Source organism: Chiloscyllium punctatum, chromosome 11 (genome assembly GCF_047496795.1).
Source record: "Chiloscyllium punctatum isolate Juve2018m chromosome 11, sChiPun1.3, whole genome shotgun sequence".
Lineage (NCBI taxonomy): Eukaryota > Metazoa > Chordata > Chondrichthyes > Orectolobiformes > Hemiscylliidae > Chiloscyllium > Chiloscyllium punctatum.
Window position 1 is genome coordinate 10,230,503 of NC_092749.1, and position 27,217 is coordinate 10,257,719.

Sequence of the window (27,217 nt, forward strand, 5' to 3'; positions counted from 1 at the left end):
TTACTCAATGACTTCTGCACGCCTGCTTCGGTAGATTACATCACAAGTGATAAAATGACAGATTTCTAAGCCTGTCATCGTAAACAAATTCGTACAGGCCGGTAATAAAATATAACCTGCAGCAATTATTCCGGTTTGTTTAAGCCTGTTGGAAGCCGGAAATAGTTTGTGAGCATGGCGGAGGGAGTGCCCACCATGCACCGCGGTTATGAAAGTGGTCTATACCCTGAGTAGGAAGCAGCCGGCCCAGGTTTTGTGGAGTGTGGTCAGGTAGGTGCTGCCTGGGAGAGGCTGGGCACCTCTGCATTGAGCTAGTAACTCCAATGCAGGACATTGCATGCCCTACCATTGTGTAAGGAGGTGGACCATGTGCATTTGTATATCCCCAGCGCAGATTTTTTTCTCCGGCCCGCAGAGTAGTTATTGTTTGCCCTCTTGAGTCAGAGGGCCCTAAGTTCACATCCAGGATCCTGTGCAGTCCTGAGCGAGTGCTGCTTTTTGGATGTAGTGCCAAACTGGAGCCCACTTGAGTGGTGGAATTGGAGGATACTACAGCACCATTTTATCTTCACTCGAAAAACCTGGGCACTGCTGGCTGAGTCAGCATTTATTTCCTGTGCCCAGTTGCTCTTGGAGGAGGTGGTGGTGAGCTGCCTTCTTGAATTGCTCCAGTCCATGTGCTGTGTACAGTGCCCCTCAGGGAGGGAATTCCAGGATTTTGACCCGACGACAGGCCTGGAGAGGCCAAACTATGTCAAGATTAGAGTGGTGCTGGAAAAGCACATCAGGTCAGGCAGCATCCGAGATGTAGATGTGTTTTCCCAGCACACCACCCTAATCTTGACTCTGATCTCCAGCATCTGCAGTCCTCACTTTCACCTGTCCAGGCCAGGCCCATGGCTGGGCACGTAACAAGAAGGACTGTAAAGTTGAACTTTATTTCTTTATTTTACTGCCTTTGCAGTGTTTAGATTTATTTTTCTGTGTTTTAAGATGGTGCTGGAGAGTGTCAACACTACAGTATAGTACAATTTTCAAAGTATTTTGTAACAAAATACATGTGACAAATAAATCAATCAAATAAAGTCAGGATGGTGAGTGGCTTGGAGGGAGACTTGCAGAAGGTGTTCCCCTACATCTGCTGCTGTTGTCCTTTTAAATGAAATTTGTGCTGGTATTTAGAATATGCTGTCCAAGAATTGTTGGTGAATTTTAAAAAGCCAAGCAGTTCTGCCTGGTGTCCTGGGGAATATTTATCCCTCAACATCCAAAGACCGATGAGCTGCTATCGGTGGGTGCTTATTCTATGCATAAATTGACTACCTTGTTTCCTGCCTTACACCAGCCCAGAAAGAGGCCATTGTGCCACTGACATGAACTCACTTGAAATGATCCAATTCCTTCTTGAATCCATCCGTTCAATCCTGCCTCCACCATGCTTTCAGCTGGTGCATTCCAGGATACTAACCCCCGTGCTGTGTAAAAGTAAAAAACTTTAGTTCATGTTGCGACTGCAGTCTTTTGCCGATTACCTTACATCTGTGCCCTCGGGTCCTTGATCATTTCACCAATGTACCTATTCTATCAGACCCTTTGAGCAAAATGGTATGTTTCGCTATTTCAGAGGGCAGTTAAGAGTCAACCACAATGCTGTGCATTAGGAGTCACATGTAGGCCAAACGAAGTAAGGATGGCAAATTTCCTTCTGTAAAGGGCATTGACAATCCATTGTAGTTGTCATGGTTATTAATCTAGGTTCATTAGTTAAATTTAGCTTTGACCAAATGCTGGTATAAGTTTTGAATCACTGTCCCTGAAGCGTTAGGCTGGGTGTCTTGATTACCAGTCTAGTGACATTACCACAAAACCACCATCTAACCCAAGATCTCAATTCAGTGATACTTAATTGGATGTAAAGCATTGCAGGACGTTAATAGTTATGAAAACTGCTAAAATAATTTCTTTAAAATCAACTGCTTGGATATATTGAACTCAATGCTGTGGTAGATGAGACTTGCACCAGAACTAATGACAATACCACAATGTCACAAGAGCCTAGGTACAAATTTTCCCACTGAGCCACCAGGGCAAGTTTGTTTTATCTACCCCATCCTCACCTACTGAGTATTGCCAGTCTTATAATTTTTAATGAGTCAGGTGTTTGCCCATTCAGACTTGAGCCCATATTTATTATTACTTTTACTATCAAAAGATTTGTTATTGTGATTTGCCTCATTACTGTTTGTGGGCTTTTGCTTTGAAGATAAAGACTTGTGTTGCTGTAATATTTGTAGCCTCAGGAAATCACAAATACTTCATAGACAGTGTTTGAATATGTTTGAAGAATAACCACTGCTTTAAGTTACAGTGTAATGTATATTGTAAGCTCCTGAAAACAGCAATTAGATAAATGACCAGATCATCTTTCACTGAAGGTAGTTGATTCACTCCACCAGGGAAAAACTCCCTTGCTCTTCTCCGTTGTGCTGTGGGTTATTTTCCCTCTACCTGAGAGAACAGATGTGATCTCATTTTAATGCATCATCCTTTGGTTTGTGTTGTTCAATGTTCTTCAAGTATGTTTCCATTGAACAGGTCTCTTGTGCCATATCAGGAGTGCAGAGGTGAGTGAAAGGGATTAGACTTATTTGTGTGATTAAACCATGTTTGTGTGCCCTTTTTGTTTTGCAGCTTTTAAATCTCAAACGATTATTCTTGATTGGAATATTCCTGGTAGTTTATAGAACAAGACCATTGTTTGTCAGCTGTGCCATTGCGTATGGAACATGCTTTTTGTAAGTCGGACTTTGCCCATCGCTCTGAAAGCCAATGGCAGGCAAACTCTCAGACTGAGCTGCCTTGTGAAGCCCAGGTTCCTGTGCCTCAGGAAATGTTTCCAGCAAGTTGCCAGGCCTGCATTTTGCTGGTCTCCCTCTGCCAACCTCCTTGCTGGCATACCAAAGCATGTACGTACCTACGTGGCCAGCGCGGAGATGGTGGAAACACTTTTTGCGCAGAGCTCGCTGCAGGCCTACTTGAGGAAGCTGGAACAGGAGTACACGGAGTCTGTGCAGAGACTTAATTCCACACAGACATCCACCAGAGAGGTGGAGGGGGAAAGGACAAAGCTGCTGAAGAGGAGAGTGACTGAGTTGGCACCGGTGATAATGGAACTTCAGCAACTGAAGCTCAAAATGCAGGAGCTGCAGGACATTGAGGCACTGCTGAAAGGTGGGTAAGACTTGATTCGCTTTGTTTCCAGGATTGTATTACTTGTGAAGTTATGTATAATGCTTCTAGAACAATTTCTGCTCTTGCCCCATATCTCTGGCAGAGTCTCCCAGTTGACTGCAAGTATCAGGAGGATTTAACGAGTAAGGTGGGACCCAGGGAGATAGTGAGGAAAGATTTCAATCTGAGATTGGTACAGTTGAGAACAAAGGCGAGTCAAACAGTCAGGGCAGGCACGGACAAAGCAGAGAATAAGGTATGACTGATAAATTAAATTGCATTTATTTCAATGGAAGAGGCCTAACAGGGAAGGCAGATGAACTCAGGGCAAGATTAGGAACATTGGACTGGGATACCATAGCAATTACAGAAACATGGCTCAGGGATGGACAGGACTGGCAACTTAATGTTCGAGGATACAAATGCTACAGGAAAGACAGAAAGAGAGGCAAGAGGGGGAGTGGCGTTTTTGATAAGGGATAGCATTACAGCTGTACTGAGGGAGGATAGTCCCAGAGATACATCCAAGAAAGTTATTTGGGTGGAACTGAGAAATAAGAAAGGGATGATCACCTTATTGGGATTGTATTATATCCCCCCCTAATAGTCAGAGGGAAATTAAGAAACAAATTTGTAAGGAGATCTCTGTTATCTGTAAGAATAATAGGGTGGCTATGGTAGGGGATTTTAACTTTCCAAACATCGACTAGGACTGCCATAGGGTTAAGAGATTAGATGGAGAGGAATTTGTTAAGTGTGTACAAGAATTTTTTTCTGATTCAGTATGTGGATGTACCTACTAGAGAATGTGCAAAACTTGACCTACTCTTGGGAAATAAGGAAGGGCAGGTGACTGAGGTGTCAGTGGGGGAGCACTTTGGGGCCAGTGACCATAATTCTATTAGATTTAAAATAGTGATGGAAAAGGATAGACCAGATCTAAAAGTTGAAATTCTAAATTGGAGCAAGACAATTTTGACAGTATTAGGCAAGAACTTTCAAAAGCTGATTGGGCGCAGATGTTCTCAGGTAAAGGGACGGCTGGAAAATGGGAAGCTTTCAGGAATGAGATAACGAGAGTCCAGAGGAAGCGTATTCCTGTTACAGTGAAAGGAAAGGCTGGTAGGTATAGGGAATGCTGGATGACCAAAGAAATTGAGGTTTTGGTTAAGAAAAAGAAGGAAGCATATGTAAGGTATAGACAGGATAGATCAAGTGAATTCTTAGAAGAATATAAAGGCAGTAGGAGTATACTTAACAGACAAATCAGGAGGGCAAAATGGGGACATGAGATAGCTTTGGCAAATAGAGTTAAGGAGACTCCAAGGGGTTAAGGACAAAAGGTAACTAGGGACAGAATAGGGCCCCCAAAGATCAGCAAGGAGGCCTTAGTGTGGAGCCGCAGGAGATGAGGGAGATAGTAAACGAGTATTTTGCATCAGTATTTACTGTGGAAAAGGACATAGAAGATATAGAATGTAGGAAAATGGATGGTGCCATTGTGAAAAATGTCCATATTATGGAAGAGAAAGTGCAGGATGTCTTGAAACGGATAAAGGTGGAATAATTCCCAGGACCTGATCAAGTGTACTCTAGAACTCTGTGGGAAGCTAGGGAAGTGATTGTTAGGCCTCTTACTGAGATATTTATATCATCGATAGTCACAGGTGAGATGCCATAAGACTGGAGGTTGGCTAACGTGGTACCATTGTTTAAGAAAGGTGGTAAGGACAAGCCAGGGAACTATAAACCGGTGAGCCTGACATCGGTGGTGGGCAAGTTATTGGAGGGAATCCTGAGGAACAGGATGTACATGTACTTAGAAAGGCGAGGACTGATTAGGAATAGTCAACATGGGTTTATGCGTGGGAAATCATGTCTCACAAACTTGATTGAGTTTTTTGAAGAAGTGACAAAGAGGATTGATGAGGGCAGAACGGTAGACCTGATCTATATGGGCTTCAGTAAGGCATTCGACAAGATTCCCCATGGCAGACTGGTTAGCAAGGTTAGATTTCACGGAATACAGGCAGGACTAGCCATTTGGATACAGAACTGGCTCAAAGATAGAATACAGAGAGTGGTGGTGGAAGGTTGTTTTTCAGACTGGAGGCCTGTGACCAGTGGAGTGCCACAAGGATCGGTGCTGGGTCCTCTACTTTTTGTCATTTATATAAATTATTTAGATGTGAACATAAGAAGTACAGTTAGTAAATTTGCAAATGACACCAAAATTGGAGGTGCAGTGGACAGGAAAGAGGGTTACCTCAGATTACAACAGGATCTGGACCAGATGGGCCAATGGGCTGAGAAGTGGCAGATGGAGTTTAATTCAGATAAATGCAAGATGCTGGATTTTGGGAAAGCAAATCTTAGCAGGACTTATACATTAAATGGTAAGGTCCTATGGAGTTTTGCTGAACAAAGAGACCTTGGAGTGCAGGTTCATAGCTCCTTGAGAGTAGAGTCACATGTAGATAGGATAGTGAAGAAGGTGTTTGGTATGCTTTCATTTAAAAGACAGGGTATTGAGTACAGGAGTTGGGAGGTCATGTTGCGGCTGTACAGGACATTGGTTAGACCACTGTTGGAATATTGCATGCAATTTTGGTCTCCTTCCTATCGGAAAGATGTTGTGAAACTTCAAAGGGTTCAGCAAAGATTTACAAGGATGTTGCCAGGGTTGGAGGATTTGAGTTGTAGGGAAAGGTTGAATAGCTGGGGCTGTTTTCACTGGAGCATCGGAGACTGAGGGATGACATTATAGAGGTTTATAAAATCATGAGGGGCATGGATAGAATAAATAGACAAGGTCCCTGGGGTTGGGAGTCCAGAACTAGAGGGCATAGATTTAGGGTGAGAGGGGAAGGATATAAAAGAAACCTGAGAGGCAAACTTTTCATGCAGAGGGTGGCACATGTCTGGAATGAGCTGCCAGAGGGAGTGGTGGAGGCTGGTACAATGACAACATTTAAAAGGCATCTGGATGGGTATATGAATAGGAAGGGTTTGGAGGGATATGGGCTGGGTGCTGGCAGGTAGGACTAGATTGGGTTGGGATATCTGGTGGCATGGACAAGTCGGACCGAAGGGTATGTTTCCGTGCTGTACATCTCTATGACTCTATGACTAACACCAGGGAGAGATCTGTGACTGGCTGCTGTGTTCTGTGATCGCCGTTTGTGAAAGATAGGCTTGTATTTATATAATTGCTTTCATGTTTACAAAAAGAAAGTTTTATGGCCAAACGAGCTCTTTCAAAGTGCTGTAAGTTTGGAAATACATCAGCCAATTTGTACAGAGAAAGCTCCAGCAATCAGCTAAATGAAACTTTTTATTCATGTGTGAGACATGAGTGCCCCTGGCTGGCCAGCATTTATTGTCCGTCCCTCGTTGCCTTTGAACTGAGTGGCTTGTTAGGCCAATTCAAAGGGCAGTTGAGAGTCAACCACATTGCTGTGGTTCTGGAGTCACATATAGGCCAGACCAGTTAAGGAAGGAAGGTGGATTTGCTTCCCTGAAGGACATTATTGAACCAGACGGGTTTTTTCTGACAATCAACGATTGTCTCATGGTCATCAGTAGACACTTAATTTCAGATTATTATTTAATTCAAATTCCACCATCTCTGATGGTGGGATTCAAATCCAGGTCCCCAGAATATGAGCTGAGTTTCTGGATTAATAGACTAACGATAACACCACTAGGCCATCACCTCCCCAGATAATAATGACTAGCAAATTCTTTATTCCTGATGAAGGGCTTTTGCCCGAAACGTCGATTTCGCTGCTCGTTGGATGCTGCCTGAACTGCTGTGCACTTCCAGCACCACTAATCCAGTATTTGGTTTTCAGCATCTGCAGTCATTGTTTTTACCTTAGCAATTCTAATTGTTTATTCTTGTATTAAATGTGTGTGTCACTGGCAAGGCCAGCATTTGTTGCCTTTGAAGGGCTTTGGAGGATAATTTCAGTGGACGGTTAAGCGTCACCCACATTGCTGTGGGTCTGGCGTCATGTGTTGGCCAGACCCGGTCAGGATGACCGATTTCCTTTCCAAAAGGGTATTGGGAGCCAGAGAATATTTTTTTAAGCAACTGTTGACAATGGTGGTATGGTCGTCCTTAGACTAATGATTAATTCTGGATTTATCAAATTCAAATCTCACCAGCTGCCATGCTCGGATTTCAACCCAGTTTCCCATGGCATTTGTCTGGATCTCTGGACTCATTACCACTATGCCACTTTCTCCCCCTGCCTTTATGTTGCCAGTTGAGGAATAAATATTGGACAGCAGGACACTGGGTGGATGAAAAACTCCTCTGCTCCTCAGAATAGCACCAGTCTGTCTTTTACGTTCACCAGGGAGGGTAGAAAAGGTCTTGGTATAATATCCCAACCAAAGACACGGCATCTATCTCCTACAGATTGGCGCTATCTCATTACTGCACTGGGAGTGTTGCCCTGAAGTATTTACTCAAGTCTCTCAAATGGGATTAAACTGATGACCTACTGATGCAGGGACAAGATTACCACTCACCATGGTAAATCTTATAGCATGGGGAGTGACATAGCTGATGAGGTTGTTTAAAACACAGTTAGATATTGTTAAGCATGGAGGTTCTGCATGAACAACCACCTTGAGTTTTCCCAATCTCGTGACTCATTTTCATACAGCCCTAGTGAACTATCCACTTGCTCCCATTTAGTTCATGTTGCATAAACAGCTGCTGCCCCTGTCCAATGTGGTCGATCACGGTGAGCTCTTGTTGAACTATCATTATGTTGTGATTGTGTTCGCCGAGCTGGGAGTTTGTGTTGCAGACGTTTCGTCCCCTGTCTAGGTGACATCCTCAGTGCTTGGGGGCCTCCTGTGAAGCGCTTCTGTGTTGTTTCCTCCGGCATTTATAGTGGTTTGCCATTATAAATGCCGGAGGAAACAACACAGAAGCATTTCACAGGAGGCTCCCAAGCACTGAGGATGTCACCTAGACAGGGGACGAAACGTCTGCAACACAAATTCCCAGCTCGGCGAACAGAACCACAACAACGAGCACCTGAGCTACAAATCTTCTCCCAAAGTTTGAAGAACTATCACTATGTTTTTTAACTCTCAGTGATGTCTGAGACAGGAAAATGATGTGCAGAATCTTTCTTACAGATGAAGATATCGATTTGAAGAGGCTTGCTGAAAATGAAGAGAGTTCATGTCTGGAAACCATCCAGCTTCTAAAGTCCAAGGTAATAACCTGACCGGGAATGTGTCAGATTAGTGGATAAATGAGAATCAGGGAATGGGAAAAGAACATTTAGTTTGTCAAACCTGCCACTTCTCCATCTCATAGATTCTCGGGATAAGACAGGAAAGGCAACAGATGATTCAAAGAAGAGGAGGAGGTTTTGTGCCATGGAGCTGAGCTGAGGGAGGAGGTGGAGCTATGTCATATAGTTGGAAGTGGATGGTGTTGGTGGTGGAGCAGAAGGAATTCACAAACTCACGTCTTGTTGAAAGAGATAGGTTTGGTGTCAGAAATTAGCACCAGATCACAGACCCCGTGGCCTGAGAAATACTGCTCTCTGTGCAGTCACACAAGAGCGTGTTCCAGGTATTCAATCCACATATTCTGTAAATGAAATGCAGGATGTCTCGTTGTGAGACTGTGGACAGACTAGTTCAAACATGGGAGTCCTTGTCAACCATTGCGCCCTGGAGGAATAGATTGGGATCACTCTGTGTGGTTTTCTGCCCCAGTGCCAGAAATGCTGCCAGCATGGTGAAGCTTATATGCTGAGTAAGAGAAGAATAAGGTTGGTACTGTGTTTAGGGTCCTTTAGGGGAGGAGGACCCTAAAGAGAGTCCTTATCCTCACAATGATAGAGAAGGATTTGGGTCCAAAGGTTACGATGGGGAAAGTGTTTTGACTTGCAGACCTGGCCATCAGCAGCCAGTCAATTAAGTTTTCACACTTTGTTGAAACTTTGCTTTTCTTTCGCTTCTGCTCTGCTCCACATCCCCCCTCCCCCTCCAAAAAAAAAACGTTTTTGTTTCAGATAATTTCACTCCTGATCCCCACTGAAGAAGCAGACGATAATGATCTGATTCTGGAGGTGACTGCGGGAGTCGGGGGACAGGAGGCCATGTTGTTTACTGCTGAGATGTTCGAAATGTACCAGAATTACGCCTCCTACAAAAACTGGCAGTTTGAGGTTCTGGATTACTGCCACAGCGATATTGGTATGCACTGTAGTTTCGTATTCCGTACAGTTCAAGAAGGCGGCTCAACACCATCTTGCCGAGGGTAACTAAGGATGGGCAATAAGTACTGGTGTAACCAGAAATGCTTACATCCAGGACGTATTAAAAGACAGCAGAGCCTTACATTCTCTGCATGGCCTTGCTGACGGAGCACAGAGACCTCAGAAGCTTTTAGAACTGAAAGACATGACAGAGATAGAGAGATATGATACTTCCTGACTCCGTGATCTCTTCAGCTGCAGCGCTTTCTGAAATCCCTGTCCTCCTTCATTTTGGTTTGCTGCAAATTCTCCATTTTAATCACTCTGATTACGACTGAAGAATATGTTAGAAGAACAAGAATTTTCATTTATATCATAAAAACAAAAGGTGCTGGAGGAAACAGGTCTGGCAGTATTTGTGGAGAGAGAAATGGAGTGAATCTTTTGAGTCTTGAGACTTAAGCAAAGTCCTCAAACATTAACCCTGTCTCTATAGATGCTGCCAGACCTGCTGTGTATTCCGAATACTTTCTGTTTTTATGCATATTTTCTGCATTTGTGGGTTTTTGCTTTCATACTTGCATATATGTAGCCCTTAATGTAATATAAGATCTTGGCAGTGTGGAGGAACAGAGGGATCTTGGTGTGTAGGTACATAGATCACTTAAAATGGCCACCCAAGTGGACAGGGTTGTTAAGAAAGCATATGGTGTTTTGGCTTTCATTAACAGGGGGATTGAGTTTAAGAGTCGTGAGATCTTGTTGCAGCTCAATAAAACTTTAGTTAGACCACACTTGGAATACTGCGTCCAGTTCTGGTCACCCTATTATAGGAAAGATGTGGATGCTTTGGAGAGGGTTCAGAGGAGGTTTACCAGGATGCTGCCTGGACTGGAGGGCTTATCTTATGAAGAGAGGTTGACTGAGCTCGGACTTTTTTCATTGGAGAAAAGGAGGAGGAGAGGGGATCTAATCGTGGTATACAAGATAATGAGAGGCATAGATAGAGCCGATAGCCAGAGACTATTTCCCAGGGCAGAAATGGCTAACATGAGGGGTCATAGTTTTAAGCTGGTTGGAGGAAAGTATAGAGGGGATGTCAGAGGCGGGTTCTTTACACAGAGAGTTGTGAGAGCATGGAATGCGTTGCCAGCAGCAGCTGTGGAAGCAAAGTCATTGGGGACATTTAAGAGACTGCTGGACATGCATATGGTCACAGAACTTGAGGATCAGTGGTTGGCACAACATCGTGGGCTGAAGGGCCTGTTCTGTGCTGTACTGTTCTATGTTCTATCTGAAGGCATCATGCAGGAGTAGGATTTGTCACGGAGTCCCATAATGATCTATCAGACTAGGTGACCAGAAATTTGAGCTCAGAGGTGGATTTGCTAGCAGAGAGAAATAATAGTGATTTAGGGAGGGAGTTCCAGAGATGGGGTGAGACAGATGAGGGGGGGAGTGATGAAAATTGGGGGATGCTCAAGAGGCCAGAATTGGGGGAGTGCAGTGATCTTGCAGGATTGAGGGCTGGTGGAAGTTGCAAAATGAGAAGGGATAGGCCATGGAGGGATTTATAGACAAAAATAACAAGTTCCAAGTTGGGTATGGAATGAGCTGCCAGCGGAAGTGGTGGAGGCTGGTACATTTAAGAGGCATTTGGATGGGCATATGAATAGGAAGGGTTTGGAGGGTTATGGGCTGGGTGCTGGCAGGTGGGACTAGATTGGGTTGGGATATCTGGTTGGCATGGACGGGTTGGACCGAAGGGTCTGTTTCTGTGCTGTACATCTCTATGACTGTCCTTTTTCTGTAAGCTAGTGCTAAAGGTGTTCCTTTAAGACAAGAGTCATAGAGGAGGAGGAATTTCTTCTCTCAGAGGAGAGTGAATCTGTGGACTTCTTTACTGCAAAGGGCTCCAGTCGGTGAGGTCATTTAGTATACTTGGGTCTGAGATATATTTTTAATCAGTGAAGGAATCAAGAGTTATGGGGGATAAGATAGGAAACTGGAGTTGGGGATTATCAGATAATCTAAATGTATGGCAGAGCAGACTTGATGGGTGAAATCGTGAGGGGCATAGATAGGATAAACAGACAAGGTCATTTCCCTGGAGTGGGGGACACCAGAACTGGAGGACATAGGTTTAGGGAGAGAGGGGGAAAATTTAAAAGAGACTTAAGGGGCAACATTTTCATGCAGAGGATGGTGCGTGTATAGAATGAGCTTCCAGATGAAGTGGTGGAGGTGAGGACAATTACAATGTTTTAGAAGGCATCTGGATGGGTACATGAATAGAAAGAGTTTAGAGGGATATGGGCCAAGTGCTGGCAAATCGGACAAGATTAGGTTAGGATTTCTGATCGGCATGAACGAGTTGGACTTATAGGTCTGTTTCCATGCCGTATAACTCTATGACTCTAAATGGCCTTGGTCTGCAGTTATGGTCTGATTGTTTTACTGTTCCTGTAAGCTAGTATTAACAGTTGGTCTTTTATTTCACAGGGGGTCTGCGTCATGCTGCAGCTAGTGTGAGTGGCCCGGAGACTTACAAACACATGAAGTACGAGGGGGGAGTGCATAGAGTCCAGCGGATTCCCAAAACTGAAAAACAAGGCAGGACTCACACCAGCACAATGACCGTCGCCATCCTACCACAGCCCACTGAGGTATTCACAATCTTCTCAGCAATTTGTACCAATTCCTGACTAAATTGACAGCTGCCCAAAGGTTTGTCTTAAAGGAGAAGAGGGAGGTAGAGTGCTTTAGTGGAGGAGTTGTAAAACTTAGGGAGCTGAAAGCACATCCACGATTACAATCTCCCTCTTTCTGTCTGTCTCTCTCTCTCTCTCTCTCTCTTGTATTTCAAGCTTGCTTGACACTGTCCCTATTAAACCCATACAGGACAGTTATACTATGAGGTTATATACAGAGTAGAGCTCCCTTAAGACTGTCCTCACCAAACTCTCCCAGGACAGGTACAGCTCTGTCAGATTCAGAACAAAGCTCCTTTGACACTGTCCGCATCAAACACTCCCAAGACGGGGATATTGTGGGGTTAGGTACAGATTAAAGTTCCCTCCATACTGTGCTCCAAAACACAGTGTAAATCTGGAATATGCTTTCCAGTTTACAGTGGTTATTTTACTGAGCTAGTGCAAATCTAACCTGCTTCAGTTCATAGAAAAATCTGGATGTATCAGAAAAAGTTTTACAAAACATGAACTGGTAGTAACTATCCATTGTCTCCTATACGTGGCTTCATCCCCACACAATGTCTTTGACTCTTAATATTCTCTGATGTGGAATTAGCCACCAAGTTGTATCACCTTACCAAGAGAGAGATTTCAGTTTAAAAGGAGGAGAGAGAGAGAGGGACAGAGTGTTGTGGTGAATCTATTGGAGCTTGGAAATCTGGAGGGCAAAGCCTCCAATGAAGGGATTGAGGATGTTGGGGTTGTGTAAGAGGCTGGAATTAGAGAGACTGTGGATATTTGCTGGACACGTAGTAATTAGATAGAATAATGGGTATGATCTATGTCTTCACTCATCTGATTAATCAATAATCTTGTTATCAGATTGACATGACCATCAACCCCAAGGATCTGCGGATAGAGACAAAACGGGCAAGTGGAGCTGGTGGTCAGCATGTGAACACGACAGACAGTGCAGTTCGCATCCTGCACATCCCAACAGGTAACAGCAGTCCCTTGCTCTCACCCAAGTGTGCATCTGTAATACCGTGGGTTTCATTTGCAGTTACTGGAGGATTCTGACTGTGACGCTGAGATGAAAAAGTAATAATTGCATCCTTTTCTCAGTTGGTTGGTGAAGGAGGAGCATTACGTATCCTCAGTGAGTACAGTCACTGAGTTGGGAACATTGATGGGGATTCATTGGAACAATTTCTAGTATTATTTGTCTGTCATGCTTCCTGCATTATGATGATAATTATATTAATTAAATGTATTTAATTGGCTACTTTGGGATCCTGAAATGCAGTTGCATTCGTTCTGATACTGGTTCATTCTGCCCCTTGGCAGGTGTGGCAGCTGAGTGCCAGCAGGAAAGGTCCCAGCTGAAAAATCGAGAAAAGGCGATGCAGATGCTGCGAGCGAAACTGTACAGCATGAAGCTGGAGGAGCAAACTAACAAGAGACATTATGCTCGAAAGATTCAGGTACCTCTGTGGCCTTGCTTTCAACTCCCTCTTGGTTTTCCCCATGCTCCTGCTGAGTCTCCAGACTCATGCAACTCGTTCCATTTCCACAGCAGTCAGCTTAAAGGGTGCCAGTCTGCCAGGGTGACTGTTGGGCTATTTGACTTTGGGAGGAATCACAGGGAGGTCCGATCCTGGCTTCATGCAGGAATCACTCCACTGGGATATTCCCCTGTTCATTTGGCTCCCTGTCCAGTGTTTTTGCCTCGTGTACAGCTGGTGACAAGTGGTGTTCCGCAAGGCTCCGTGTTGGGACCATAATGTTTCACTTTATACGTTAACGATATAGATGAAGGAACTGAGGCCATTCTTACTAAGTTTGCAGACGATACAAAGAATGGTAGAGGGACAGTTAGTATTGAGTAGGTGGGGAGGCTGCAGAAGGATTTGCACGGGTTAGGAGAGTGGGCAAAGAAGCGACAGTTGGCGTACAATGTGGGAAAGTGTGAGGTTTGGTCACACTTTGGTCAGAAGAATAGAGGCATAGACTATTTTCTAAATGGGCAGAAAATTCAGAAGTGCAAAGAGACTTGGGAGTTCAAGTCCAGGTTTCTCTCAAGGTAAACTCGTAGGTTGATTAGATTAGATTCCCTTCAGTGTGGAAACAGACCCTTCGGCCCACCAACCCTCCGAGAGTAACCCACCCAGACCCATTCCCCTACCATCTTTACCCCTGACTAATGCAACTAACATTATGGGAAATTTAGTATGGCCAATTCACCTGACCTGCATATTTTTGGATCGTGGGAGGAAACCGGATGAAACCCATGCAGACCCGGGGAGAATGTGCAAACTCCACTCAGACAGTCGCCCAAAGTGGGAATTGAAACCGAGTCCCTGGCGCTGTGAGGCAGCAGTGCTAACCACTGAGCCATCGTGAGTCAGTAGTTAGGAAGGCCAATGCAATGATGGCATTTATTTCAAGAGGACTTGAAACTAAAAGCAGGGATGTGCTTCTGAGGCTCTATAAGGCTCTAGTCTGGCCACATTTGGAGTATTGTGTGCAGTTTTGGGTCCCATATCACTGGAAGGATGTACTGGCCCTGGAGCTTGTTCAGAGGAGATCCATAAGAATGGGCCCAGGACTGAACAACTTAACATATGAGGAATGTTTGAGGACTCTGAGTCTGTACTCAATGGAGTTCAGAAGGATGAAGGGGGATCTAATTGAAACTTACAGAATACTGAATGGCCTGGACAGAGTGGATGTTGGGAAGATGTTTCTGTTGGTGGAAGAGACTGGGACCCAAGGGCACAGCCGTCGAATAAAGGGAAGACCATTTAGAACAGAGATAAGGAGAAACTTCTTCAGCCAGAGAGTGGTGAATCTGTCGAATTCACTGCCACAGAAGGCTGTGGAGGCCAGGTCAATGAGTATATTTAAGACTGAGATAGACAAGTTCTTGATTGTAAAGGGGATCAAGGGTTACAGGGAGAAAGCGGAAAAATGGGGTTGAAAAACTTATCAGCCATGATTGAACGGCAGAGCAGGCTCAATGGGGTGAATGGCCTGATTTCTGCTCCTATGTCTTATGGAATCAGCCTTTCCACATCTGCCCTGCAAAGTCCCCTTGTAATTGTGTATGTATTAATAAGGCTGCCTCTCATTCTTCTATACTCTGATGAGTGCAGGTCTGATCTATTCAAGCTCTCCTTGTAAGATGGCCCCTTTTATACCTGGTATCAGCCTAGTGAACCCTCTCTGAACTTTTTAAAAAAATTCTTTCATGGAATGAAGGCATCACTGGCTAGACCACAATTAAAAGTCAATCACATTTCTGCGAGAAACAGAAGTTGTTGGAAAAGCTCAGCACATCTGGCAGCGCCTGTGGAGAGAAATCCGAGTTAACCCTTCCTCAGAACGAATTCACATTGCTGCGAGTCTGGAGTCATATGTAGGCCGGACCAGGTAAGGATGGCAGTTTCCTTCCCTGAAAGACATTAGTGAGCCAGGTGGGTTTTTACTGGATGCCTGGTCATCATTTGAACACATAATTACAAATTTATATTGAATTCAAATTCCACCATCTGCCATGGTGGGATTCAAACACAGGTCCCTACACCATTACCTGGGTCTCTGGATTAACAGTCTGAAGACAACTTTCCCAGTTCTTTCTCAGAGGGTTAGTCATCTGCGGAATCCACTCCCTCAGCAAGCAGTGGAGGCTGGTCATTGAATTCATTCAAGGTTGAGTTGGGAGAGACCCTTGATAGGCAAGAGTGTTAAGTGTTATAGGGCAGACAGGAAAGTTGGGTTAAAGAACACAATCTGATCACCATGGTATTATTAAATGACAGAGCAGGCTCAAAGGATTGAATAACCTGCACATGCTGGAAATCAGAACAAGTTTTGAGTTTTTCCAGCAATTACTGTTTTTCTTACTGTATAGCTTGCTCCTACTCCTAAGACCCATATTCCTATTACTACACAACCAGTTCTGAAAAAGAGTCGCACTGGACTCGAGATGTTAATTCTGTTTCTCTTTCCATTGATGCTGCCAGACCTGCTATGTTTCTTTAACAATTTGGGGCAGCACAGTGGCTCAGTGGTTAGCACTGCTGCCTCACAGCACCAGGGTCCCAGGTTCAATTCCAGCCTCAGGTGACTGTCCATGTGGCGTTTGCACATTCTCCCTGTGTCTGTGTGGGTTTCCTCTGGGTGCTTCGGTTTCCCCCCACAGTCACAAAGATGTGTAGGCCAGGTGAACTGGCCATGCTAAATTGCCCATAGTGTTATGTGCACAAGTCAGAGGGAAATGGGTCTGGGTGGATTACTCTTCGGAGGGTCGGTGTGAACTGGTTGGGCCGAAGGGCCTGTTTCCACGCTGTAGGGAATCTAATCTAATTTATTTCTTTGTTTTGTGGCATTAATGGCTTTCTCATTATCACCTTCTTTTGTCGTTTAACCAGCATTATGGCAAACTGATCTGTTATGTTTGCTCTTCTGGCTCTGAATTTCTTAGACTATTCATCCCTGAAGCCTTCCAATTCCATTGAAAGGTCATTGACTTGAAACATTAAGACTGTGTTTGCCGTCAGTCCTACTGAATTAGTGATGTTGACTGAGAGATAACTATTCGCAAAGTACTGATGTCACTTTCCTTATTCAAACTAAAACTGCAGTCATTCCCATGCTGGTAAGGTTCTGGGGAGTGTTGCTGAACAAAGAGACCTTAGACGACACGTTCATAGTTTCTTGAAAGTGGGGTCGCAAGTAGATAGGATAGTGAAGAAGGCATTTGGTATGCTTGCCTTTATTGGTCACAGTATTGAGTACAGGAATTGGAAGGTCATGTTGCGGCTGTACAGGACATTGGTTAGGCCACTTTTGGAGTACTGTGTTCAATTCTCATCTCCCTCCTATAGGAAGGGTGTTGTGAAACTTTAGAGTTCAGAAAAGCTTTACAAAGATGTTGCCAGGGTTTTAGGGTATAAGCTGTAGGGAGAGGCTGAATAGGCTGGAGACAAAAAAAAACCTGCAAATGCTGAAATCCAAACTATACAAACAGGAGGCTGGAAGAACACAGCAAGCCAGGCAGCATTAGGAGTTGAAAAAGTCAATGTTTTGGGTATAACCCTTTTTCAGGACTGGACCAATCCTGAAGAAAGGTAATATCCAAAATGCTGAATAGACTGGGGCTACTTTCCCTTGAGCGTCGGAGGCTGAAGGGTGACCTTATAGAGTCAGAGATGTACAGCATGGAAACAGACCCTTCGGTCCAACCCGTCCATGCCGATCAGATATCCCAAACCAATCTAGTCCCGCCTGCCAGCACCCGGCCCATATCCCTCCAAACCCTTCCTATTCATATACCCAGCCAGATGCCTTTTAAATGTTGCAATTGTACCAGCCTCCTCCGCTACCTCTGGCAGTACGTTCCATACACATACCACCCACTGCGTAAAAAAGTTGCCCCTTAGTTCTCTTTTACATCTTTCCCCTCTCACTCTAAACCTATGTTCTCTAGTTCTGGATTCCCCTACCCCAGGGAAAGGAACTTGTCCATTTACCCTATCCATGCCCCTCATGATTTTATAAACCTCTGAGGTCACCCCTCAGCTTCCCACACTCCAGGGAAAACAGCCCCAGCCTATTCAACCTCTCCCTATAGCTCAAATCCTCCAACCCTGACAGCATCCTTGTAGATCTTTTCTGAACCCTTTCAAGTTTCATAAAATCCCTTCTAATAACAAGGACACCAGAACTGCTCACAATATTCCAACTGTGGCCTAACCAATGTACTGTACAGCCGCAACATGTCCTCCCAACTCCTGTATTCAATACTCTGACCAATAAAGGAAAGCATACCGAACACCGCCTTCACTATCCTATCTATCTGTGATGCTTTTTTCAAGGAACTATGAACCTGCACTCCAAGGTCTCTTTTTGTTCAGCAACACTCCTGAGTACCTTACCATTAGGTGTATAAGTCCTGCTAAGATTTGCTTTCCCAAAATGCAGCACCTCACAGTTTTGGTGTCATCTGTAAACTTACTAACTATATCTCTAATGCTCACATCCAAATCATTTATATAAATGACAAAAAGCAGTGGACCCAGCACCGAACGTTGTGGCACTTCACTGGTCACAGGCAGCTAGTCTGAAACACAACCCTCCACCACTGCCCTCTATCTTTTACCTTTTGAGCCAACTCTGTATCCAAATGGCTATAAAATCATGAGGGACATAGATAGGGTGAATTGCCAAGGTCTTTTCCCCAGGGTAGCGGAATCCAAAACATGAGAGCATGGATTTAAGGCAAGAGGAGAAAGCTTTAAAAAGGGACCTAAGGGGTAACCTTTTCATGCAGAGGGTCGTGTGCATATGGAATGAGTTGCCAGAGGAAGTGGCGGAGGCTTCTACAATCACAACATTTAAAAGGCATCCAGATGGATAAATGAATAGGAAGCATTTAGAGAGAAATGGGACTAGATTAATTTAGGATATCTGGTCGGCATGGACGAGTTGGTATCTTTCCAGGCTGTTCAGCTCTTTGACTCAATGACACTAGTAGGGAGGGGCAGATTGAGTACATTGGTTCAGTGGTTAGCATTGCTGTTTCTCAGTGCCTGCGTTCAATTCCAGCCTTGAGCAAATGTCTGTGTGGAGTTTGCACATTGTCTCCACCTCTGTGTGGGTTTCCTCCAGGTGCTCTAGTTTCCTGCCACAGTCCAAAGTTGTGCAGGATATGTGGATTGGCCGTGGGAAATGCAGAGTTACAGGGATGGGATAGGAGTATAGATCTGGATGGGATGCTCTTTGAAAGGTTGGTGCGGACTTGATCGGCTGAATGATCTACATCAACCCTCAGGGATTCTATGGTTCTCCCTTTAACATATTATTTGCAAGGAGAAAGGCCGCAGAAAGCTGTGGAGCAGAGGGATTTGTGAGTTCTTGTCCAAGAATCATCAAAAGGCTAGTATTAAACTCAGTGGGTCATTATAAAACAAATGGAATGTTGAACTTTATTTCAAAGGAAATGGATCATAAAAATAAGGAGGTTTGTTATAACTACACAAGGCTTTAGCCAGATCATACCTGAAGTACGATGAACAGTTTTGGGTCCCTTATCTGAGGAGAAATAACAGCATTGGAGGACGTCCAGGCCTTTTTCTGTTCTGTTGACCTCTGTAACTAATATTTAAGACAGTGATGAAGATAAATTTATTCTGTCAAGGGGTATTGAATCTGTGGAATTCTTTACTACAGAGGGCTGTTGAGACTGGGACATGTTGAGGCTAAGGCTACTTAAAGCTGAGACAGACAGATTTTTAATTAGGAACGGAATTGAGGAAAATCCGAAAGAACTGTGGGTGCTGTAAATCAGAAACAGTAACAGAAATTGCTTTAAAAATGCAGCAGGTCTGGCAGCATCTGTGGAGATAAATCAGAGTTAACATTCTGCGTTGAGTGAGTCTTCTTCCAAACAGGGAACTGAGGGTTATTGGGATAAGGAAGAAAAATGGAATTGAGGATAAAGAGATTAGCCGTGATTTTATTGAATGGCAGAACAGGCTGGATGGCCTCCATCTGCTCTTTTATTTTATGGTCTTATGAAAGATGTTGTATTAGACAGTGCAGCCCTCACTCAGTGTGGGTGTCTGTGCTCAAGTGCTGAATTGAGAATTCCTCACCTTGTGACTTAGAGACGAACCACAGCTGATAATCTTGTTAAAGTATAAATATCTGTAAATCCCTTATCAAAGAGCCTTTTATAGTGATGCTGTGGAATTTAAGTAAGATTTCCAAGTAAAAACTAACATAGACAATTTGCAGTTTTACTTACCCTATTGTAGAAATAGTATTAATGTAATCAGGCACTCCCAGGAGTTATCTGGGATGTGAGAGTACAGTTCTGTCTGGAGCCCTGAGATACCAGGACTGTTTTCAGTTGAGCAGGAAAGGTTGTGAGGATATTGATTAGGTTGGAGTATCAAGAGATCTGAGTAAAGTGGAACTCAATCATGATCTGATTGAATGGCAGCATAGGTTGAAGGGGCTGAATGGCATTTGCCCCTATGTGTGTTCAACACTGGAGTAAGGGTCTAAAGCCTACTGAGTACCCTCAGTTCGTTTGTGATGAGATGTTTGCATTGGTACATTTTGAAATAGAATGAGGCCATTCAGTGTCTCCAGTCTGTTTCACCTCCATTCAATTAAATCATAGCCATTCTGCATCTTAACATCAACTATCCGTCTTAGTTTTGTATTCCCTGATCTCTCTGTTAACAATTTCTGTCACTCAATTGTGAAATGTTCGATTGACCCAGAACCTCAGTAGGGTCATGTAGGGAGAGAGTTCCAGATTTCCACTGAGCTGTGTGCGAGGAAGAAGCACTCTTGAGATCCTTCCTGAATGGCTTAGCTGCACATTAAAACTTGGGGCTCCTTTATTCTAGGCTCCCCAGGGAAATGGCATAAGTTCAGCCTGTCTTAAGTTACGAGTGATCTGCCAACTTCTCCAATTCTTTCTCCAGATTGGGACCAAGGGAAGGTCGGAAAAAATCCGGACGTACAATTTCCCTCAAGATAGGATTACCGATCATCGGACTGGCAAGTCATTTCATGACTTGAGGACTTTCATGATGGGTGAGGAGCTCTTGGATGAGATGGTTGAAGATCTGAAGAGTCTGGCAGACAGTGAATCCCTTCTCGAGTTCCTGGAACAGAGTACATCGAGCCAGCAAAATGAGCAAAGACATCAGTGAGGTGTCAGAACGGGCACTTTTTAAACTCTCAATGAAAAGGTACCCCTCACAGTTCGATTTAGGTCTGTACAGAGTTCCACTAACTTGTCCCTTAGCCATTTCTTTGTCACTTCAGGACGGGAGTATTCGGACACTTTAATCGACAGCTTCCCATATTCAAGTCTGGAACTTCCCACCTAACAGCACTACGGGTGTATATTCCCCTTATGGACTTCAGTGGTTCAAGGAGGCATTTCATTACTATCAGCTAAATGAGCATAAGGGATGGGCAATAAATCCAGCCTTGTAATCAACTCATGAACGTATAAATAAATATTTGCCAGTGTTGACTATTCTTGTGATCTGGTGCCTGATCTCTAACTGACCACCTCCATAAACCTGTGCTCGAAATTCCTGCTGCCTGTGTCACTGACTTATATTAGTTCCTGATCTGGGAACGCCTCATTTTTAAAGTTCCGATCCTTGTTTTCAAATTCTTCTGTGGATTCATCCCCTCCCTGTCTCTGTAATCTCCTTCATGAATCTCTGCATTCCTCCAATTCTAACCTCTATTTGCACCCCAGTTTTAATCGCTGCATCATTGGCAATTGTACCTTTAGCTACCTGGGCCCAGAAGCTCTGAATTACCCTCCCTAAACATCATAACCTCTCTTTCCGTCTTTTATGGTGTTCCTTAAAACCTTTCTCTTTGATCCGGCTTCATATTTTTGTTCGGCTCCCATCAGTCTTTCCATAGTAACACTCGTGAGTTGTTTTAGGATGCAGTCCTGTGTTAAAGGCACTTATAAATGCAAGTTATTTTTGAGGATCTAAACAAGCCAGGAGTGAAAGAGCGCTACCTATAGCTCCATTAGGGTACTGCAGCAGTTCAAACCAGAAAGTACCAGATTCCATTTCTGACAGATACTAAGATAACAACAAAAAGAAATTGCTGAAGATGCTCAGTTGGTTTGGCAGTATCTGTGGAGACTGATCACCGTTAACATTTTGGTTCCAGTGACCCTTCTTCAAAACAGATTGTAGCAAGGAAAAGGCTGGTATAGATGAGGAAGATGAGGTGGGGGGAGGAGTCATAGAGTCATACAGCACGAAAGCAGACCCTTTGGTCCAACTCGTTCATACTGACCAAGTTTCTCAAAGTAAAGTAGCCCCACTTGCCTGCGTTTGGCCCGTATCCCTCCAAACCTTTCCTATTTCATGTACCTGTCCAAATGTCTTCTAAATACTGTAACTGTATCTGCATCTACCACTTCCTCTGGCAGTTCATTCCACATATGACCCACTCTCTGTGTGGAAAAAGTTGCCCCTCGGGTCACTTTTAAATCTTTCTTCCCTCACCTTAAAAATATGCCCCCTAGTTTTGAACTCACTTATTCTGGGGAAAAGACTCATGCTATTCACCTTATCTAAGTCCCTCGTGATTTTATAACCTTCAATAAGGTCACCCCTCAATCTTCTAGTCTCCAGTGAAAAAAGTCCCAGCCTATCCAGTACTCTTTGTAACTCAAACCTTGCATTCCCAGGAGGTGGAGATGGAGCCCAGAGAGAGAGAACAGCAGTTGAGCAGAAAGAATGTATAATGCTCAGCCTGGGAGGATGAATAGCTAAAAATGGGTACCATTATTATCTAATGATAGCTTCGTTGTGGTAGCAGCCCAAGTAATGACTCGGCTGGTATGTGGGGCTGGGAGAAGATGTTCAGGCTCGAAAACTATTGAACTTGTTATCGAGTCCTGAAGGCTACGGTGCCCCAACTGGGAAATAAGAGTCTGTTCTTCCAACCTTTGCTGGAGCACTGCAGCAAGTCTGAGACAGAGATGTTGGCCAGGGAACACGGTGGGGTGTTCGAGTGGCAAGCGACAGGAAGCTCAGGGTTATTTTTGCAAATAGTTTTGGGATTATTTTAGATACTAAGGTTGCATTGGTCCAGGAACTAGAATGCCAGAGAATTGCTAATTTGGGGGAAAGAACTCATATGGTTCACGAATGTGATTTACGGAAGGAAACTGCCATTCCTTAACTGGTCTGGCCTATGTGTGATTCCAGACCCACAACAATGTGGTTGACTCCTGGTTGCCCTCTGGGAAATTAAGGATGGGTAATAAATATTGGCCCAGCTAGTGAAACCCACATCCCATGAATGATTTTTTTAAAATGCTAGATTGATGTAAAGGAAGAGGGGAAATCTGTGGATGTTTTTCCCTTGTATCCCACTGTCCAGTAATCCCCTGCAAGCAATTCATATATGTGCAGATCAGAAGCAGAGAGCATGGAACTGTATTGTGATGATCTTGTTACAGGGGACTGATTGTAAATGCTAGTGAATAATTCAAAAGAAAATATCTTAACAATTGGTCAAGAGCAAAGTCTGATGTTGTACACTAATTCAAAAGTTCTACATTGTCTGTAAAGCACTGAGTGTCATATCGAGGTGGTGGTGAAGGGTGGTATACAAATGCAAGGTTCTAACAACTTTCTTCTGTACTATGACAGGATTTGTGTGGTACGTCAACAGAAGGAAACGTTTCTTCTATGCTACATTCTGACTTTTGTGGATACCAGCCTGAAGTGGAGTTAGTGGAGTCAAAATGTAACTTCTCTGAAAGTAAAAGGAATCAAGAGAAGGAAGCTTTTGGATTTGTTATGACACGGGATTAACCTTCCTGCATAATTTAAATTAGCAACACAGAAAAGATTTATCCCGTGCAGTAACCTGTGAAAATTCCCGAGGCCAAGAACAACTAAAAGTAAAAATTAACAACTTTACTTCTTAAAGTATAACACAGAATAATTACAACTATTTACAACTCCTTCGTCTAACCCACCTTTTACCTTTCCTTCTATAATACTAGTCTGATAAAACCACCAATTGAGATTTACCAAAATTCGACTTTTCAAAACCAGCCAGATGTCAAATCTTATTGTTATGTCTTCCTCTGTCTTCTGTTCTTCTTCTTAGGGATTTCTGCTTCACAGGTTATTGATCGATAAAGGTACCTTTAAAGAGAGCTATTCTCTGGGCAGTCCACAGATGCTAGTGACTTGGCAGTCTCCTCCCAACTGTTCAATTTTCCCCGATCTTATACCTCCAAAGCATCAGATTGTGTCGCTGGCTTTTAAGATTGTCAATATACTAAATTCAAACTTGATTGGAGTTTGGTATTTTTAGGGGTATAATTTGAACTCATTGGCCTAATTTGTATTTGTTTTGTCATCTCCAGGCAACCAGCTAATTGAGTTGTTTGACTAAATGTTACATTATATCTTATTCAGAAGACTTGGTGCTTTTTCAGGTAGTTCTGCTAGCTTTGAACTCTCTTAAAGGTACAGTACACCCACATCTTCATAACAGATTTCTGCAGCACCTTGCACCGTATCAGGATGTCTGAAATTCTCTGAAACAGTCAACACCTTTAAAGTGTTGTCACTCCTGTAATGTCTGACACATGACAGGCAAAGTACACACAGAAAAATCCACAAAACATCAGTATAAACAATCAGATAATCTGTTTGGTAAGTCTCATCAAAACATTGGAGAGGAATCCCTTCTTCTGTCTGGGATATTTTACGTCCACCTGAGATGACAGATATCTCACTCTTAATACAGCAGCACTTCTGTGATATGATATCCATGGAGGTTCGCACAGTTAATCCCGCTTTGACTGAGAGCTAGTGCCCTACCATTATGGTGATCCCTGAGCAGATATTTGACTCGGTGCCTCAGGTCAGGGATACCATAACCTGCCTGAAGTTTAACTGTGCCATTTTACAGTCTGGGATGACTGGTTGATGTGAGGGAACCCCTAGAATTGCTGTGATCTGCTCAACCCTTGCTCAAACAACACCATCATCATCTGTCCCTCAATTCAAGGATTTGTCTGCTCCATCTCCACTTTCTGCCATGGGGTCATTATGTGAGTGAACATACTGATTCTTGACCCATGGATCTTTTGGCAAAAGTGGCAAGAATTCCCATATGATCAAATAACGTAATGGCAATTACGATAAGCTCAGATGAAAGAATATACCCCATGTTATACAAAACCAATACAAATTAGGCCAATGAGTTCAAATTATACCAGAGTATAGGGCTGCTGTCTCATTTGAGAGGGACACCTGGTGGTGATTTAACTTGAAGACCACCATACCTCAGGCGAGTGGGGAGGTTGAGAAGGAGAGTCCTTCATGGTAACCTCACATGGTGATAGGAATTGAGCCCATGCTGTGGGCATCTCACTGCTTCACAAACCATCCATCCAACAATTCATCTAAACCAACCCCTATGAGAGAATGAGTGCATGGGAGAGGTATCAGGAGAGACCAGGAGACAAAACTTCACAATGTACTTGTATGCAAATTTATTAGTAGCAGTACAGTTGTGACATTGAATATTTCAGCTATCCCAGAACCCACTGAAACCATCGACAAACCCAAGGGACTGCTGGACCTATGTGGATTTGAGTGTAGATAATGATCTTAATCTACTTGATAAGAGGTAAAGAGCTATGTGAGTTAAAGGTTCAGAGGTGGAATGTGGTTGAATTTGAACTTACTTCCTCATCAGGTAAATTTGGCAGCTATCTCGGGATGAGACTGGCAGGGCAGGAATGAATTTCACCTTCAAGACCACATGCCCTGCTGTGCAAACTGCCCATTTTGTATTCTGTTCAAATCAATGAGGTATCAGAGATTAGCCAAGAAGAAGAATGATCAGCTGTAATTGTCTAGCAATAGAATTAAAAATAATTCTCATAACTCTCCCACCTTCCTACCACACCCTCAAAGCCAGCACAGCCTGCTCAGTCATGAAAAAGAAGAATTTACACTTGTCCAGTGCCTTTCCTCACTCGGTATAATGCAGCCAATGAAATACTTTTACATGTTATTGTTGTGATTTAGGGAAAGTGGCTGCCAAAATGTGCACAGAATTCCTATAAGAGAATTAGCTATTTGGTGTGGTCTGTGTTTGTTGCGGGGGTTGGGAGGTGTTGGCAGACAGAGTGGGTATGATTGTTTGCTTTATGTATTAAACAACCAAATCGCAGCTTGCAGCCGAAGACACAATAGCTCTGAACTTATTTCTTTGTTACTCAGTCAATATAGGGCAGGAATGGAAAATCAAATAGCAATGCCTTTTAGACCAATACGTTCATGTTAAGTAAGTCATGGAAGAGAGTCCACCATCTGCTCCATTCATTACAAGAGCAACTTTGCATTGATGGAATCTCAAAGGAAAATTCAGAACAAAATGACATGGAGCTAAAAATAAGCTAAGAGAATGGATTTACGAAGGGGCTTAAAAGAGGAGAGGGTGGAAGAATTTGAAATGGGAAATTCAGAACATGGGGCTGACCCAGTTGAAGACATGCACAACATTTTGGGACTCACATGAGGCAATAGATTTGAATCTGAGGAAGAAAGTTTAGAGGGAACAAGCAAAATATAGTCTAACATCAGAGGACGTTACAGAAAAGGGCAGATGTGAGGGGATTTCAAATGATATTTGAGGAATGCATTCAAAAGTGAGGATCAATTGTGATATCACAATGAGTGGGTAAGTGAAAATGTACTGACGTTCCTGTGAGCGGGAAACTCAGACAGAAAAATGTTACTGGGAGTTGCCTGTTGCTGGGCTAGGGGACCATCCACCAGTATATGTTCAATGGGATGTTCCTCATTCCTAGAAATACATTAAAGAAAGGAATGTAGCTCAAGAATTAGGGAGATTTTGGAAATTCCAGATCTTGGAGACCCATTTGGGGCAATTGAAAGCATAGTTGCCAATAGTAGAACAATTCAAAAGGTAAAGAGGCTACAACGAGAGAAACACAGAGATCTCAGACAATTATAGGTTGGAGGACATGACAGAGATACAGAAAGATGAGGTCATGGAGAGAATTGAAAACAAAGTTAAGAATTTTGATTCTAATGTCTGTTTAATTTAGAACAAGTGTAGATTATTGAGGGAAATTAATGAATAGAATCCAACAGGAGATGCATGGGAGAACCACATAATGCTCCAAATAAGTCACCATCCTGACCTGGAAATGTATTGCTGCTTCTGCGTTAAAATCCTGGAACACACTCCCTAACTATACTATTATTATCCGTGGTAACAGACATGTGGATTTCAGCAGCAATGGAGTCAATTAGCCTTATGCCTGAAACGTCGATTCTCCTGCTCCTCAGATGCTGCTGACCTGATATGCTTTTCCAGCGCCACACTTTTGACTCTGATCTCAAGCATCTTCAGTCCTCACTTTCTTGCTGTCTCAGCGATGACATAGATATGTCACCAAGTGGCCAAGTGTGACACCAGGGTTGT

The 27,217-nt window shown here is 43.5% G+C and overlaps 1 protein-coding gene across 2 annotated transcripts; it reads left to right on the forward strand.

Moving 5' to 3' along the window:
* The first annotated feature begins 223 nt into the window (after positions 1–223).
* mtrf1l (mitochondrial translational release factor 1-like) lies at positions 224–27,217 on the forward strand. 2 transcript variants are annotated; one of them, XM_072580286.1, is made up of 9 exons: positions 224–270; positions 2,692–3,231; positions 8,392–8,471; positions 9,282–9,465; positions 11,970–12,133; positions 13,043–13,160; positions 13,508–13,644; positions 20,662–20,931; positions 23,386–27,217. In XM_072580286.1, exons 2-8 carry the CDS (start codon positions 2,787–2,789, stop codon positions 20,890–20,892), a joined length of 1,359 nt encoding a protein of 452 aa, XP_072436387.1. In that variant the 5' UTR covers positions 224–270; positions 2,692–2,786; the 3' UTR covers positions 20,893–20,931; positions 23,386–27,217. The 2 variants fall into 2 exon arrangements, with proteins under 2 accessions (XP_072436387.1, XP_072436386.1); XM_072580285.1 differs by lacking the exon at positions 23,386–27,217 and having other exon boundaries at positions 20,662–21,226.